The sequence below is a fragment of the Neltuma alba genome, unplaced genomic scaffold (genome assembly GCF_004799145.2).
Source record: "Neltuma alba isolate B1F8T4 unplaced genomic scaffold, ASM479914v2 tig00011729_pilon, whole genome shotgun sequence".
In the NCBI taxonomy this organism is placed as follows: Eukaryota; Viridiplantae; Streptophyta; class Magnoliopsida; order Fabales; family Fabaceae; genus Neltuma; species Neltuma alba.
Window position 1 is genome coordinate 229,052 of NW_021636357.1, and position 15,540 is coordinate 244,591.

Sequence of the window (15,540 nt, forward strand, 5' to 3'; positions counted from 1 at the left end):
TTAATCTCTCTAAATTAGTTAATTAGGTTTTATAATTAGGACCGAAAGTAGTATATATTATCTCTTATTTTAATTATAAGGTCTTGTTTATAACTGATATGGTTTCTCTGGTTTTCTTCTCGCCTAGTCAATGAGTCAAACATGTAGTATAGAGGGCCTTGTCTTTGGAGGACAGAGCCATTTGTGAGGAGTTCTCATCACAGACGTTGCCACAGAACGTACAAATAGAGAGATTGTGGACAAAAAATGAGTCTTCACAGGGATATTTGATATTTCGAAGCCCATCGCGACAGCAAGGCTTCACATTTGGAGCACACGTTCTAGGCAAATATGTAAGGGACAATTATAAATAAAAAACCTCTAATATATAAAATTGTGATTTGAGACTCTTAATTTAAAAAATAGTAAATAAGATCCCGATCTCAATTTTACAAATATGAAATCATGATGAAATATCTAAAATACCCCTTATTTAAATAACAAGTTGATTATGAGAAATTATAAGTTAACTTTAGTAAATAATAACTTGAGTAGACTAAATCACAACTTGATTGAGTATATGTCAAATGACAAGTTGATTATGAAAATGACAAGTTCACTTTAGCGAATGACAACTTCGGAGTAGACCAAATCACAACCTGGATGAGGAGCATTTTAGACATTTTACTCATATTTTATATTTATAAAAGTGAGACCCAGTTTTTATTTGCTATTTTTTAAATTCAGAATGTTAAATCATAATTTTATATATTATGAGGTATTTATTTGTAACTTTTCCAATACGTAAAGGCCGCAGAACAGAAATCCTGCCTCGTGGGTCCCACAATCCAACACGTCGCCGACTCGCTGTGTTCCGTGCCAAGCACGTGGTTTTGATCAAGGTGATATGGATCGGATGCCCATTAACAACACTTCCACCAAAAACAACCTCCTTGCCAATAATCATAAAGAATACAATACAGCATTACTTCCATTACTTATTACTTAATATTACTATAAGATCTACTTAATTATTAATCTGAATAGATTAAAAATATAGTTAAATTAGTTATTTGTTAACAATATGTATTGATTTTCTTAAAACATTCTCTAAAATCACTTGGATTAAAACTAACTTAATATATGCAATTAATAGTATTAGCTTAGGTAAATAAGAAAGATAAAATGAATTGTGATATTATATCTAAGATCAAATTCAATCTTTACTAGTTCTTATATCAAACATTGGAGATAGTATAGTATTTTTATTAGGTTCTATGTAATTTATTTTGGTCTTCAGATTTATCTCCCCACATTTCGATGGGTTCCATTTTTTCTGCACATTTCACCGGGACTTGAGTATAAAAATGCACCTCTTAAATTGTATGAATATATCTGGTTATACTAGAATTAAAAGATGTAAATCAGTGTACAGAAAAGCACATAAGCTTAAGTAATAAAGTATCCTTAATCACTTATTCCATCTTCATATGATCCGTTGATTTTTCTTTTTGATTTAAATATAAGTATAATTTTCAAAGAATAATAACATAAGAACTGTATAGTTGAATTGAAAAACAAACAATTATACAAGTATAATTTTTTATTCAAATCTTGAGTCGCTATATCATAAGGCATTAGCCCCGTTGGTTTCAATATGCGGGCTAAGGAGGTGTTTGGAAACCCTGAAAAGTGCTTCTCAGAAGCACTTTTCCGCAAATCGAGATAAATTCCTCTACATATTTATTTTGTAAACCGAAAAATCACTTCTGAAATTATGGTTTGGTTTTCATCCAAACACCCCCTAAGTATAAATCTTTCATATCTGGGTGCGTTGGGCTAACAGGAGTAAAACCCATGAAATGGGTCCTATATGAAAAAGCCCACGGGTTTGCGATTCACTCCATTGGCCGGAAAACGTTAAGCGCACCTAAATTCATTTGTTTGAGCTGGGTCAAGCCGGTTCCTTGGCCCAAATAAATTTGGTTTGGGCTTGAAAGTTTGATTTCCCAATGGATCCACCGGTTAACTTGCGCTCAAAGCCAACTTAGGAACTTACTTTCCCTCACTCTTTTCTCGTCTCTATATTCCCTATTTCCCTTCTCTGCTCTCACTTTTTCGGCACGCCTGCGATTTACAAATTATGGGTCAGGGAACTCCGGGTGGTCTCAATCGTCAAGGTCTTCCGGGAGACCGGAAACAGGATGGTAGTGGCAAGAAGGAGAAGAAGTTTGAGCCGGCGGCACCGCCGGCACGTGTCGGTCGTAAGCAGCGAAAGCAGAAGGGACCGGAGGCGGCGGCTCGTCTGCCTACAGTGACGCCTCTGACTAAGTGTAAGCTCCGGCTGTTGAAGCTTGAGCGAATCAAGGATTACTTGTTGATGGAGGAAGAATTTGTGGCCAATCAGGAGCGTCTCAAGCCTCAGGAGGAGAAGGCCGAGGAGGACAGATCCAAAGTCGATGACCTTAGGGGTTCGCCTATGAGCGTTGGTAACTTGGAGGAGCTTATAGACGAGAACCATGCCATTGTTTCGTCTTCGGTCGGGCCGGAGTACTACGTGGGAATCTTGTCCTTTGTGGATAAGGATCAATTAGAGCCTGGATGTGCAATTTTGATGCACAATAAGGTATGGGCGTGCTCTTTTCGGTGCTTAATCGTAAAATTTAGCTCTCGATTATATGTTTATTGGGGTTCCTTGCGGCCTAGGTTTAGGATGGATAGTGCCGGTGCGGATTGCGGTTTGTTTAACTACGCTGCTATTATATCGGTTCCTTCAGATGGTGTTAGGGTTTCTTGGGGCATAATGGAACGGGAGGGGAGGGAATGAAAATGTTTTATAAAATCTTTGTTCTTTCCTCTCTTCTCTCAAATTGTAAAGATACCTTCAAAGTTGTTTACTTGTCGAGATAATCATCGGTCTCAGAATGCTGTGTTGAAGATTATTAGGTGCTACGTGTACAATATAATATGAGCTACAGAACTTCATATGAAATTTTTTTAACTCTATCTAGTGTGACCTGGAAATTGCCCAGCTTATTTGCTTTAGTGGTCTATTCTTGATCTAATTCATATTTTCAGATGTATTGATGAAGAATATGTAGAAACTTTCTTATCATTTATGGTTTATTGCCAGGTGCTTTCCGTTGTTGGGCTTCTTCAAGATGAAGTTGATCCAATGGTCTCCGTTATGAAGGTTGAGAAAGCTCCTTTGGAATCTTATGCTGACATTGGTGGTTTAGATGCTCAGATACAGGAAATCAAGGAAGCAGTTGAGCTTCCCCTGACACATCCTGAGCTATACGAAGACATCGGTATCAAGCCTCCTAAGGGGGTCATATTATATGGGGAACCTGGAACAGGGAAGACTTTGCTTGCAAAGGTGTGATTTGTGATTTAATGTGTTTCTAATTGGGCCATTTGGTTTGAATTTCAACAATTCATTTTATCTCTCACGTTGCAAGCTCTTAATACTGGGCTGCTGCAGTGGCTTTTTTATGCGTGGTTTAAAAGTAGTTTCTCATGCCTCCAAGCAATAAATTACTTCTTCAGTTCTTTGCATGTTATCATGTTGAATGCGCCATTAAAAAAATACCGTTGATAATGTTTCCTTGATGTGTTTCTGCGTTGATTAGGTTACTTTTTAGAAATTCTCCTGTGATTTGCCGGTTAGTAGTAATATGTCAGTGGGTTAAAGATGCTAGAGGGAAATTTTCCTTTTGTATTATCGCACGTGACCCTCTATTTGCAAAAGAAACTGCTTCTATTTTTAATATGAAAAACTTGTGACAAGTGAACTGATGAACTTACTGTTGAAAAGAGACATGTCCCGACTTTGACGATGAAAATTAAGTTTCCAATTTCAATCATCCCTTTCAATCTACTTCTTTCTGAGTTGGCTTTTTAATTCTTCTTGGCTTGGTTAGGGGTGGATATGACTTCATAATATATCATTTTTAGAGGAACACATTGGACGTGGAATTCATATCTTGAAACGGTTCATCCTTCAGGTGGCAGCCACGTTTTGATAACTTGAAATAGATTTTGCAAGTACAGTTACATTTGGAAATTGGAGTATTTGAAAAATGTAATTAATTGTAGCCGCGATATGGTGGACTCTTGCTATTATTTGATCTTAGAAGTTTAAATTGACCTGTGCAACTATATGCAGTTCCTAACCCGTGTCTTGCCACATTGTTTTATCTCTGTTACTGCTTATGATGGGCTTCGCAAAAACATATATACAATTTTTCAGGTCTAACTCTTGTGTGTTTTCAGGCTGTGGCAAACTCTACATCAGCAACATTTTTACGTGTTGTTGGTAGTGAATTGATACAGAAATACTTGGGTGATGGTCCAAAGCTTGTGAGGGAACTTTTCAGAGTTGCTGACGATCTTTCCCCTTCGATTGTCTTCATTGATGAAATTGATGCTGTAGGTACAAAGAGGTGAGTTGTTGAGTATTGACTTCAAATCCACATGTTTGTAAAGAAACCTTGGGTCTGATGTAGTTTTGGCAACAAAATTGATGTGCTTGATCACTTTTTAAGCTTTTAGGATTGTGTTTCCTCCCATTAATGAGCTTAACTGTTGACATCTTACAGGTATGATGCCCACTCTGGTGGGGAGCGTGAAATTCAAAGGACAATGTTGGAGTTGTTGAACCAGTTAGATGGTTTTGATTCAAGAGGAGATGTTAAAGTGATTCTAGCTACCAACAGGATTGAGAGTCTTGATCCTGCTTTACTGCGACCTGGTCGTATAGACAGGAAGATAGAATTTCCTCTTCCTGATATCAAAACAAGGAGACGCATCTTCCAGGTAGGCATTACTGATTTTATGAAAGCAGTTTGCTGAATCTGGTTTCTGCTTATTCTCTAGGATAGCTTAGTATTCACGATCTAATCGATCATCTGACTAAGTACCTCTTGCTTTTAAAATTTAGATACATACATCGAGGATGACGTTAGCTGATGATGTCAACTTGGAAGAATTTGTCATGACTAAGGATGAGTTCTCTGGTGCTGATATAAAGGCAATTTGTACTGAAGCTGGCTTACTTGCGTTAAGAGAACGCCGTATGAAGGTTAGTGGGGCCTTTTTTTCATTTTAATTTTTATAAAGCATTATTGGGCAAGGTAATGCCATGACGCAGAAACTGTTTAATGATAGGTGTTACGGAGTTGGGAGTTTTGTCAATGTCATTTTAAAATGCCCTAAACCTATCAAGGTTGAGATAATATAGCATAGGTTGAATCTCTTGGGGAGTTTGGTCAATATCATTTTAAAATGCCCTAAATTAAATCTATCAGGGTTGAGTAATATGGCCTGGGTTGAATCTCTCTGGGTGAACATGTCAAGGTTTGGCAACCTACACCAAATGGAATTAGTGTGAAAGAAATGAAGGGCCACCCGCACCTAGTTCATCATTTTTGGTTTTATCACTAATATAATTTGGATTGTACCTATGGATACGGTTATGAGTTGTGCTAAAAGTGCTTTCTTTTTAAGAACGTGATGGTTATCCACTTGTTTGAATGCCTTTGTTTTTTTTTTCTTTGGAAAAAAAAAAAATCTATGTACCTTCATGACTTGAAAATGCTTTTTATCTTGCTTTTAAATTTTGTATCCCATTCTTCAGGTAACGCATGCGGATTTCAAGAAGGCAAAAGACAAGGTGATGTTCAAGAAGAAAGAAGGGGTGCCAGAAGGACTTTATATGTGAAATATAATCTTGCGCCATTTCAGACTTGGTTCTAATGCTATTGTTCAGCCAAAAATTTTTATTTGTTTGCGTCGTGGAGATTCATCCGCACTAGTTGTTGGGCATGACAGCATGGTATTTGAATGTGAACTATATTGAAATTTAGTTGATCATTTTGTTCACTGTTAATTTCTAGTCTCATTAGCTAATTACGAGATTTACGCAGTCATCCGTATTTATAATAAGCGTAATTTCATGGAATGTGCAAATTTGGACTAAAGTTTGGGAGCGTGAGCAGACAGAAATATTTGGGTGCCATAATTTCTCGAAGTCCTCGAGATTCAGGCGAAATTGCGTGTTGTTCTGCCTTTGTTTAATTTGTAAGATCTGTTTAACTAATTTAATTAAATTGAAAAAAAATTAGGTAAGTTATTTAATTATAAGAAATATAATATATATTTTTAAAAATATATAATTATTTTTTTTTTTTCTATTTGATTATGGTTAAAAAAAAAATCAATAAATGTAATTTAAAAATTGATAAATATAAAAAATAAGTTTTATATTTAGAATTAAGATCAACATGATAATTAGGCTTTATATTTACACTTTCCTTGAAGTCATTTTCTCTTGCTTAATTATCTATAGTAGGCAATCCATGACTTCAGCTAACGGTTTAGATCCATGGTGAGTAGTTTAAACCAAGAAACAAACCGATCCATAAAACCAACTCGAACTAAAATCTTGGACCAAAGGGAAAACAGAAAACGTACATTATCCTGGGGATGACCCTGTCACCGTGCATGACAGTGCAGAGAAACAAGATGATCATAAGCATCGCTTACATTTGTAGTGAAAAAAGATGGCGTCCAGCTTGAGTATTGAATTTAGTTAACTGATAATTGACATTTGCAGGCTTCAAGCTAATGGCTTTTCTACCCATCAATTGAATTGGTTTAAACGAGTAATTTATTTTCAAATTCTTGGTCTAATTTAATGAGGTAGGGTTTGAGTTACGCGATAAATAGACGTCGAGCGCAAGATTCTAGCTCAAGAATTTTTTAATTGTGAATGTGAAGAGAGATCATCATATCCCATTATAGCAGATATGCTGCTCAGATCCACCAGTCTAGTTTTAACATCTCTATCGACCTTTACTTTTAAACTGTAAATTCTCTATTGACCTTGACTTTTAAAATTTCTTCCATTCAATACTGATGTCAAGTCTCTGCTTCTCCCCTCCCCCCCTCTTTTTGCTCCTTTCTTGTCAGTCCTGAAGAAAATCATTCTATTTACTTCAAAGAAATTATAATGAGAACTAGGTCATTGTGAACAGGGGATAAGTGTGTAGGTAATGGAGCAATGTCAAAGTCAGATATTTGAATCAGATTCATCAAACCCATTTGCAAATTAATGGCTGAGACTGAGCGCTAAGAAGAGAAAGGGAAAGGAAAAGAAAAGGAAGGGAAGGGGGCATGAATCTGGGCTCCGAGGCTATAGTGTGGTCACCCCATGGGACCACTTATCACATGTTCTCCACCTTCCATTCTTCATTATTACACCTTTCCTGCTCCTTTTCTTGTTCCATTATGAGCATTCCGGATTCCCAATTCAACTTCTCAATCAACGGCTTACATGAAATCACAGTACCAAAAACGAAACAACAGCCACACAGTAATGAATGTGCTAGTATTATGACATTGAGGTATATATATAATTTAGAATTTGACCAAACAATCAGTCGTGGAAAGCCCTGCAAATGCATTGCTCTCAAAAGAATTGAGGCTTCATCCATAAAGAAGCGGTCTTTTAGCATCTTGTATTTGCGCCTTGTATCTGCTTCCTCTAACCGTATCACAAGTACAGAATGACTCTCTGTGGCTATCACTTCAAAAATTTGAGGGGGAAAGGAGAGGAGTAAGAATAATAATGACGAGGACGACACGAAAGAATCCCTCTTTTCGAAGATGGCAATAATTTTACATGTTAGTAGTTTGTATAGATTAGGTTGCTACTGAGAACAGATAATAACTTCCTTCTCTTACACTACAAAACTTGGCAGCTATGCTATGGATGCCAGGATAGTAACCTGCAATGCACACACAAGTCCGTTGTTAGTGAAAATTATAATTATTTCATGCAATATTCCTGCTTCAACACAAAATATCCTACCATTGTCAGTGTTGTTAGTTCCAGCTATAGCAACAGTGAGAGGCGCCATTAGTATCTTTTTCTGGTTCTGTGCCTGATAGTTACTCTGTGGCAACAGGTAGAATTCAGTAAAATTTTATAAGAAGCCAAAGAATTATTAATGCTGATCTATAATATGAAGAAGACGGGCATGCCCTGTCTTATCAAGTGATAATTATGTTGCTACATTGATTTAGATAACATGCTTCTTCTCACACATAGTAAGCAACCAGCTCCTGAGGTTAACATTCTACAGAAGCTTGAGAATGAAACCCAAGAACACAGTAAGCTCAAAGTAAATTTTCACACTATCAAGCGTCCTTTCTTTTCCACCATAACTAGCAAATTTCTGTAGATGACTGAGATATAGCATCGTATCCATACCTGGTTGACCGGGTTGATTATTTTCTGCATTTTCATGGCTCTTAATGGTACTTGGTTTGCTGACAGTTGGGTTGTTCATTGCCTGGTTCTGTTCAAGAAAATCAGTCTCATAAATAAATGTGCTCATCCATTGAAGCTCATAAAAGATTGACCTTCAATTGTGATCGATAAAGGAAAAAGAGTTCGTCAAGAATCAATGGCAGTTCTCGAGCACCAAAAACCAACTTCGCACGAGCAAACAAATTTGTTTGACTTGTGGTAAGTCTTGGGAGTCAGTGCAGTCATCTCAAGGATTACTTAGTAAATGAGGCATCTAAATAAGACTGATTTATAAATAGTTGGAAACCCGATAGGTCAGAGGTATGGCGAGATTACTTTGGGGGGGGGGGGGGACAGTAAATGACAATATTTACCTGCATGAACTGTAGATGCATCTGGTGGGGACCAAGGCATTGCTGATAAGGATCACTAAAGTTTGGGATCCGTGACTGACTGGGAACAGGTGGGACAAGAGAAGGAGGCATATTATTTTCCGGTTGATTTGGAGCGGCTGCTTGCATTCTAGATGAATCAGGCTGAGGGGCATGAGGCATTTGGAAATGAGGCATAGGGAACCTTGGTCCCAATTGAGCTGCCGCCGCCGGTGGCATAGCTGAAGCAGCTAACACATTGGGAAATGGCATTAGTGGCCTATTCATTCCCATTTCCATGCCCATGCCCATGCCCATGCCCATGCCCATCCCCATCCCCATCCCCATCCCCATTGGTGGCATATACTGTTGGATTCCGGGAAACATCATTGGTACCATCCCACATCCCATGGACATCATCTGCATACATGAATTATAGTCATGATTTATGATATGTCAACATGGATAGAAATATGCATGATGATTCCATATTTGATCACGACAGTTATAGTACATGCCTGAATCAAGGGATGTGGAGCTTGTTCTGATGAAAGCTTTTGAATAAGAATGCAACAGGAGGTTTATGCATTTTTACCAAAACCTTTTGTTGAGTTGAGGGTCGGTCAGCTTAAAGATTATGTGCATTTGTAGGTGTACTTAGAAGATAGAAGAAACGAAGAATTCACCTGCACTTGTAATTGCAGTGACTTCAAATATTCAATTGCTTCATCCAGCATTGAAGCTTTGTCGGACTGAATCAGAAAAGCAATGGAAGTTATAAATCACCATTAGGAAGAAAAATTAATTCCAAAACCCTTCACCCCATATGCCCAAGAAATTAGTAGTAAGACTGTGAGACCTTATTGCAGCGAGGGATAAGTTCTTGCAAGGCTCTCATCTTTTCATTAATCCTATCTCGACGCCTCTGCATGTGAATGTAACCGTAAGAAGATTATGAACAGTAAGAAAAAGATATCAACATGTTAATTTTTACACGAATGCCATGCACTGACCCTCTCCGAGAGATTATGAACCTCTGCAGCACGGGATCTTTTAGTAGATGATGATCCGCAGTTTTGTTTCTTGGCTTCAGCAGATTCACCGTAGACATCCTTTTTTGCAAGAAAACAAATGGAAAGTAAGAAGCAAAGGAAGATCAGGAAGAGATAACAACTATGGAAAGAGCCTTTGATCTGAGTCATGTTCCGTTGCAAGTGACAGCTTCTTCGCAGAAGAATCTGAGTGCATGACCTGCTAACTTTAATTGGGTTTATGTCAGTTCTTAGTCCTAATTGGCTATGGTTTGAGTGAATGACAATCTAGCAAAAACATCTTACTGGCTCCAAAAGCTTCTCGTTGACCACTGGAATAAGTTGATAAGCTTGGCCAATGATTACGTTCTCCAACCGTTTTAAAGCAAATTAAAGTCTTAAACAACCCTATTTATTCAATGGCGGCTGTGGACATTTCCACCAGTCGATTGAACAAAGCAGATGCTTTCCATTTGTTTAATCAAGTGTTTTTTTTTTGGGGGGGGGGCGCTTAGATTTGGTTTTAATATATTAATTTCTTTCAATTATGTTTGAGTAAAGTTATACATGAACTTTACGATTACCTTATACAATCTTGCTTCAAAAATTACGTTTGATTATCATCTAATTTATTTACAATTAATAGAGCTAATTATTCCCCGATAGAGGGCTTTTTCAAGAACAAATTTACTTGACTAATTTTACAGTCATATTAAAAACAAAATCACTCCACTAGATTATTGAAAAAATTATGATTATATTTCAACAAAATAAAAATACATACCTGAAATATTGATATATATATATGAAATACAACTATATAAGCATAATTAAGATAAGGCCAGTGATGAATAATTAACCACGCAGTTTGATATTTTTGGTACCCCCCCCCCCAAAAAAAAAAAAAAGGCCACTGATGCTATTGCTGCTAGTTCAGCTAAAATTCCTTTAAAAAATTGATATGCCAGTTACCAGTAGGAATTTGACTCTTTTTATTTTTGAAGGTTAAAAAAGAAAAAAAATACTGGCAGTCATTGAACGAGCAGTAATTTACTGGCAACTCAACTCGCAAGTCAGAATGTTGGAGTCCTACGAAAGCTTCAACGTCACTCATCGTCAGCACCATGGCGGAGGCCAACGCACAGGGAAAGTGCAAAGAGAAGAGGAAGGGAAAACGGTGAAAATGTAACTGCAAATTCACTCACCTCGCTGTGGCACTCCGATTCATCGGGTTCCCGGCCCTTCCGTTTCCGATCTTCAGTCGGAGGTTTCCCTGCATGTTCAGCACCCCCGCTCGAACCCCCCGGAGATGACGTCGCCATCATCTCGCACGTTGTTGTCCCCCTGCAGCCAGTATCTCCGCCGACCGACGTTGACGAAGGCGCCGCGGCCCCGGCAGTGCTCAGGGTTCCGGGATCCTCATCACGCTTTGTTGGCTCCGCCGAGTTTCTGAAAGCCTCCGAGACTCTGGAAGCCGACGCCATCAAGGCCGGAGTGTCGCATGAATCTACCACCGTCAATTCCTTCATTGCCGTCTTCGAACTCGACGGTCCCGTTTCGACTCTCGCATTGTGTTTCGAGAAGTGCGCGAAGTTCGGTATCATCGTCTGCACCTGCTCCGGCTTCCGTGGAGGTGGAATCGGCGGCCGTGGAGCGACCGACCTCGATGGCTGCCGAAGTTCCGTTGCTTGAGACTTACGGTCAGGATTTTGCATGGAAATGTTATTGACAGCAGGCTGCTGCGGGTAGAGGATGTCGGCGCAGAAGTTATGATCCAAGGGAGGATCATCTACGATGGGATAATGAAGCCAGGAAATCATTTCATCTTCTTGCATGAAGACATGTTGATTCTGATAGTGTTGTTCTACTTGCTGTGAGGGTCGAATCTCACTCGCCGTCGATGGACCGGCTGGAATTACGCTATCAGGGTACCTCTCTGGCTGCGGTTTTCTCTGAGACCGTTGATTCTGGCTCTGCATCACGACCTGGCCGTTTTGCCACAGGAGCTCCATGATGTCGTCCTGGGCCCTGTTTCAATTTTCACTGTTAATTAAAGGAACCAAAACACTCTGAAGAAAATTAACCTGTTCGGAGTTTTTTATTTTGGGAGATTGAAAAGAACTTACACGGAGGGCTTCTTTTGGCGGGGCACCCCAGAAGAAGACGTGGGCATCGGATATTCATCATCATCCATTTCAATTTCGAAATCTGGAACACAGTAATTCATACTGATTCCGTTGAGCTAATTAACAGTAAAAGAGAATTCCTAAAAGGAGAAGGATAATTCATCAGAAGCAATTGACCAAAGCAGAAGCTATCAATTAACAGAAAAAGGAAGCTCACAGGTGCAACTCCCCAGCTAGTCACCATTCACGAGCATACAGTTCTGTGGGTCTGTGAATTGATGGGTGAGAGATATGTGTGGAAATTAATATAGCTGGATACTGGGGAAGATTGAGCGTGGATTGGAATGTATACGAATCAGGGCTAATAATCGGTGGGTAGGGGATGAGAAATCGTGGAAGGATGAATGGGGCAGTTTTTGCGGAAAGATTTGGTGTTGGCTGGAAGCTGATGTTTGCGCCTTGTTTGCCCTTTAGCGTTAATTTGGTTAGGGAAACAGAGGGAGCAGCCCCAAAACTCAGCCACAGATAAGATGTCTCTCTCCGAATAATGCGAAGCAAAAGGACGAAAAAGTTTTTTGACGGTTTGTACTCCATTCACCTCTTCTCCTTTCTCAATTCTCACCCCTCTTCTCTTTAAAACCCATTCTTTCTCTGGCCAATAAAATAATGTATTTTTGTATATACGCTTAGCGCTCCCATTTCTGCTTGATCGAGCTAATAATATATGCACATTAAAATGAGCTCCTTTTTGATTTTTTCATTTATATTTTAGCGTTGCCTTTCTTTTTTTTTGCTAAAACATAGATATTTTTTTATTAAAAATAATTTTATTCGGATACTGTCAAATACTCCTCCGGTCCTAATTATAAGACCCAATTGACTTATTTGAGGAGATTAAGGAAGTAAGTTAAGTTGGTTATTTATAATAAATAAGTGTTGTCATTCCTAAAATATCCTTGCTAATTAAGTATATTGGCTAAAACTATCATTATTAGACGGATTATCTTGGAAAAAATGCATAAATATAAGAGACAAAATGGATTGGGTCTTATAATTAGGACCAAATAAAAAGTTAAATTGGGTCTTATAATAAGGATCGGAGGAGTACTAAATATGATACTTCTCCTAACAGAAATTCAAACTTAAATTCTGCTAGCGTTGGCTTTCATGAGTACAGAGGTTGTCAGAAGAGGAGGCTGAGGCGGATCCTTTCCGGGGGGCGGAGGTCGCCCCTTGGAGCGCCAAATGGCTAGGTGGGGGGCCCACCTTACTTACTCGTATTTTCAGTACATACGCTTTGCTTTGCCAATTCTACCAACCAGTTTCCCTTTGTGAACTTCTGCTACTAATATTATTACTATAACAAAAAGAGTGTTTAGTAACTCTTAAAAATATTTTTTATAAAATGAGACAAGTTTTTTTATATATTTATTTTGTAAAACATAAAATATTTTTAAAATTATAGTTTGATTTCTATTCAAACACCTTCTAAAATATTGTTAATTTAATTATTAAAGAACAAATGTTTTTAATTTAAACATGCTGGCATCGCCCAGCGTTGCTTTACGTTTTATGGGGAGAGAAGCGAATCTCGGTTCCCAGGTATGCTCCTACCAATTGATTATATTCCTATCTTTTATTAGTGGCTCACGTTGATGGATAAGTTTATTACCCACTTATGATGTGGCAAAACAAAGCTTTTTATTCCCGTTAAGTTAGTTTTCTTTTTGCCTCCCACCATCTCCTTATTATGAAGCTTATTTTTAAGGTACAAATAGAAGATTGATTTAAATACTTAAGTCGGGTGATGAAGTTTGCTTTGCTTTAATACTTAAGTCGGTGCAGTAAAAGATATCTTATTTTTTAATTCTTAGCATCTAACTCTAAGTATTAAAAAAAAAAGGGGAAATTTGCGATGATGATTATTGTATTAATATTATTGTGACTGTATTCTTCTCCAAATAATTTTAATCGGATAAAAAACATTAGTATTTGTCTAACTTTATGTCCTTCTATCCTGTTGATTAAAAATTGTTATCTTCAAGATGGGACGTCAGTTTGCATCTTCGCTGATTATTTAATTATTTTGTCAATAAAGAAAATAAATAATAGGGACATATATATATTTATATCATTATCAAGGAGATCCACATGTCATTTTTTATAAATGTGAGTGGCCAAAAATGGCCATTCACATTTATAAAAATGGCCAAAAATGGGCTGCGCTTCTTTGCTTATTTACGTGCATGCGGTCTTCTCAAACTCAGCAACTCAATCATACACGTTGAAGTTTTGTTGGCGCAGTCACACTTGCCGCTACTTGCTACATATAATTCACACGCGCACACACGCACACACAAAGATATAAAAATAATTCAGGCCCAAAAATTATGTTATAATTAAATGAACAATCAAAAAAAAATTTTATGTCCTGAGAAAAATTTCATTAATAATTAGGATTGGTAGGAAAATTAAAACATATAAAATATTTGTTTAATTTGAACTTTTATTCTACATAGAATAGCAGTAGTATTATTATCCAATGAAGAGAGAGGGTCAAAAAGGAGTGATGAGATTAATCAGAGTAAATCACTCATCTCTTTTTAACTGGATCTTCTAATCATTGGAGAGAATTGTTAATTGTTTAACATAATCATTGCTGTTTTCTCCCGCCAACTTTGATTTTTTTTTTTTTTAGCCATAGATACATAAACTACGATAAACATAATAGTTGCCAAAAAGTTGGCAAGAAAAGTCGCCAAACAAATACATCATTTTTTTCCAACATATGTTAATACATATTATACTAGTATATCTACATTTAATACAAAATTGATAATACTGTCTTTATTTAAAAATCATGAACAATACAATTTACTTTAAAGTTTAAACTTAACATGCTACAAGAGTGGATGGGTGTGTCTTAAAAGCGTAAAATCAAAGGAAAATCACTTCGGTTAAAAAAGGAATAAAAGTAAAAAATAAAAAATAAAAAAAACTAACGGTCACCAACACACAGAAAAAATGACATATATGCCTCCAATTCCGTGAACACCACCTTTGCTTTCTTTTTATATTTCCAAGTTATTGATGTAAAATTAAAGCTGGGTATAACTTTTATATCTTTGATTGGTATTTATTTTATTAATTAAAGTATAAAGAATTTGATTTTCAAAAATAACATTTATATATAATGTAGACGATGTTCTTGAAAACTTTGTTTAATGTTATGTTTGAATTACAATAAATAATAAATATACAAAGAAATTACTGTTTTTGTTGTTTGTTTAAATAGTGTACATGCTCAATCATTTAGATTACTATACAAATGGATGAGAAACGACAACCAAATTGAGCAAGCTGGAGACAATAGTAGACAGTATTGTCTTGGCCTTGTTTGATCATGAAGTCTAGGCCAAGCATGTCAATTCCTATAGATCATTAATTGTGATTTCTACTCAAAGGACAACATGTCCTCTCCAAATTATTGATATACATCTAAAACATCATAATTATCGTCTTAGGACTTTTCTGGCAATTCAAAGCGGACAGCCTTAACTTCAGCATCGGCACAAGTTTCTGCTGTAATTTGAAATGCATGACCAGAAACATTAACATGAATTACCAGTAAAAAATATGAAAAACTTTTAAAAAATGATTCACGAATAAGAACGGATAGTGTAATTTGTTATCCATAAAATTTCTTGAGAAAATACGCA

General features: G+C 37.1%; 2 protein-coding genes across 3 annotated transcripts; one reads left to right on the forward strand and one right to left on the reverse strand.

Annotated features, from left to right (window-relative positions):
• Positions 1–2,065: 2,065 nt before the first annotated feature.
• LOC114717290 (26S proteasome regulatory subunit 4 homolog B) lies at positions 2,066–5,890 on the forward strand. The gene is made up of 6 exons (XM_028902397.1): positions 2,066–2,605; positions 3,113–3,358; positions 4,255–4,424; positions 4,581–4,797; positions 4,922–5,062; positions 5,618–5,890. The coding sequence occupies exons 1-6, from the start codon at positions 2,123–2,125 to the stop codon at positions 5,699–5,701; spliced, it is 1,341 nt and encodes a 446-aa protein (XP_028758230.1). The 5' UTR covers positions 2,066–2,122; the 3' UTR covers positions 5,702–5,890.
• Positions 5,891–7,175: 1,285 nt separating this feature from the next.
• On the reverse strand, positions 7,176–12,231 carry LOC114717299 (transcription factor PIF1). 2 transcript variants are annotated; one of them, XM_028902407.1, is made up of 10 exons: positions 12,093–12,231; positions 11,822–11,906; positions 10,901–11,723; positions 9,678–9,776; positions 9,524–9,589; positions 9,351–9,416; positions 8,668–9,084; positions 8,255–8,342; positions 7,853–7,937; positions 7,176–7,769 (listed from the first exon to the last, which is right to left on the reverse strand). In XM_028902407.1, the coding sequence occupies exons 2-9, from the start codon at positions 11,887–11,889 to the stop codon at positions 7,933–7,935; spliced, it is 1,632 nt and encodes a 543-aa protein (XP_028758240.1). In that variant the 5' UTR covers positions 11,890–11,906; positions 12,093–12,231; the 3' UTR covers positions 7,176–7,769; positions 7,853–7,932. The 2 variants fall into 2 exon arrangements, with proteins under 2 accessions (XP_028758240.1, XP_028758239.1); XM_028902406.1 differs by having other exon boundaries at positions 11,822–11,961; positions 12,039–12,231.
• Positions 12,232–15,540: the final 3,309 nt, after the last annotated feature.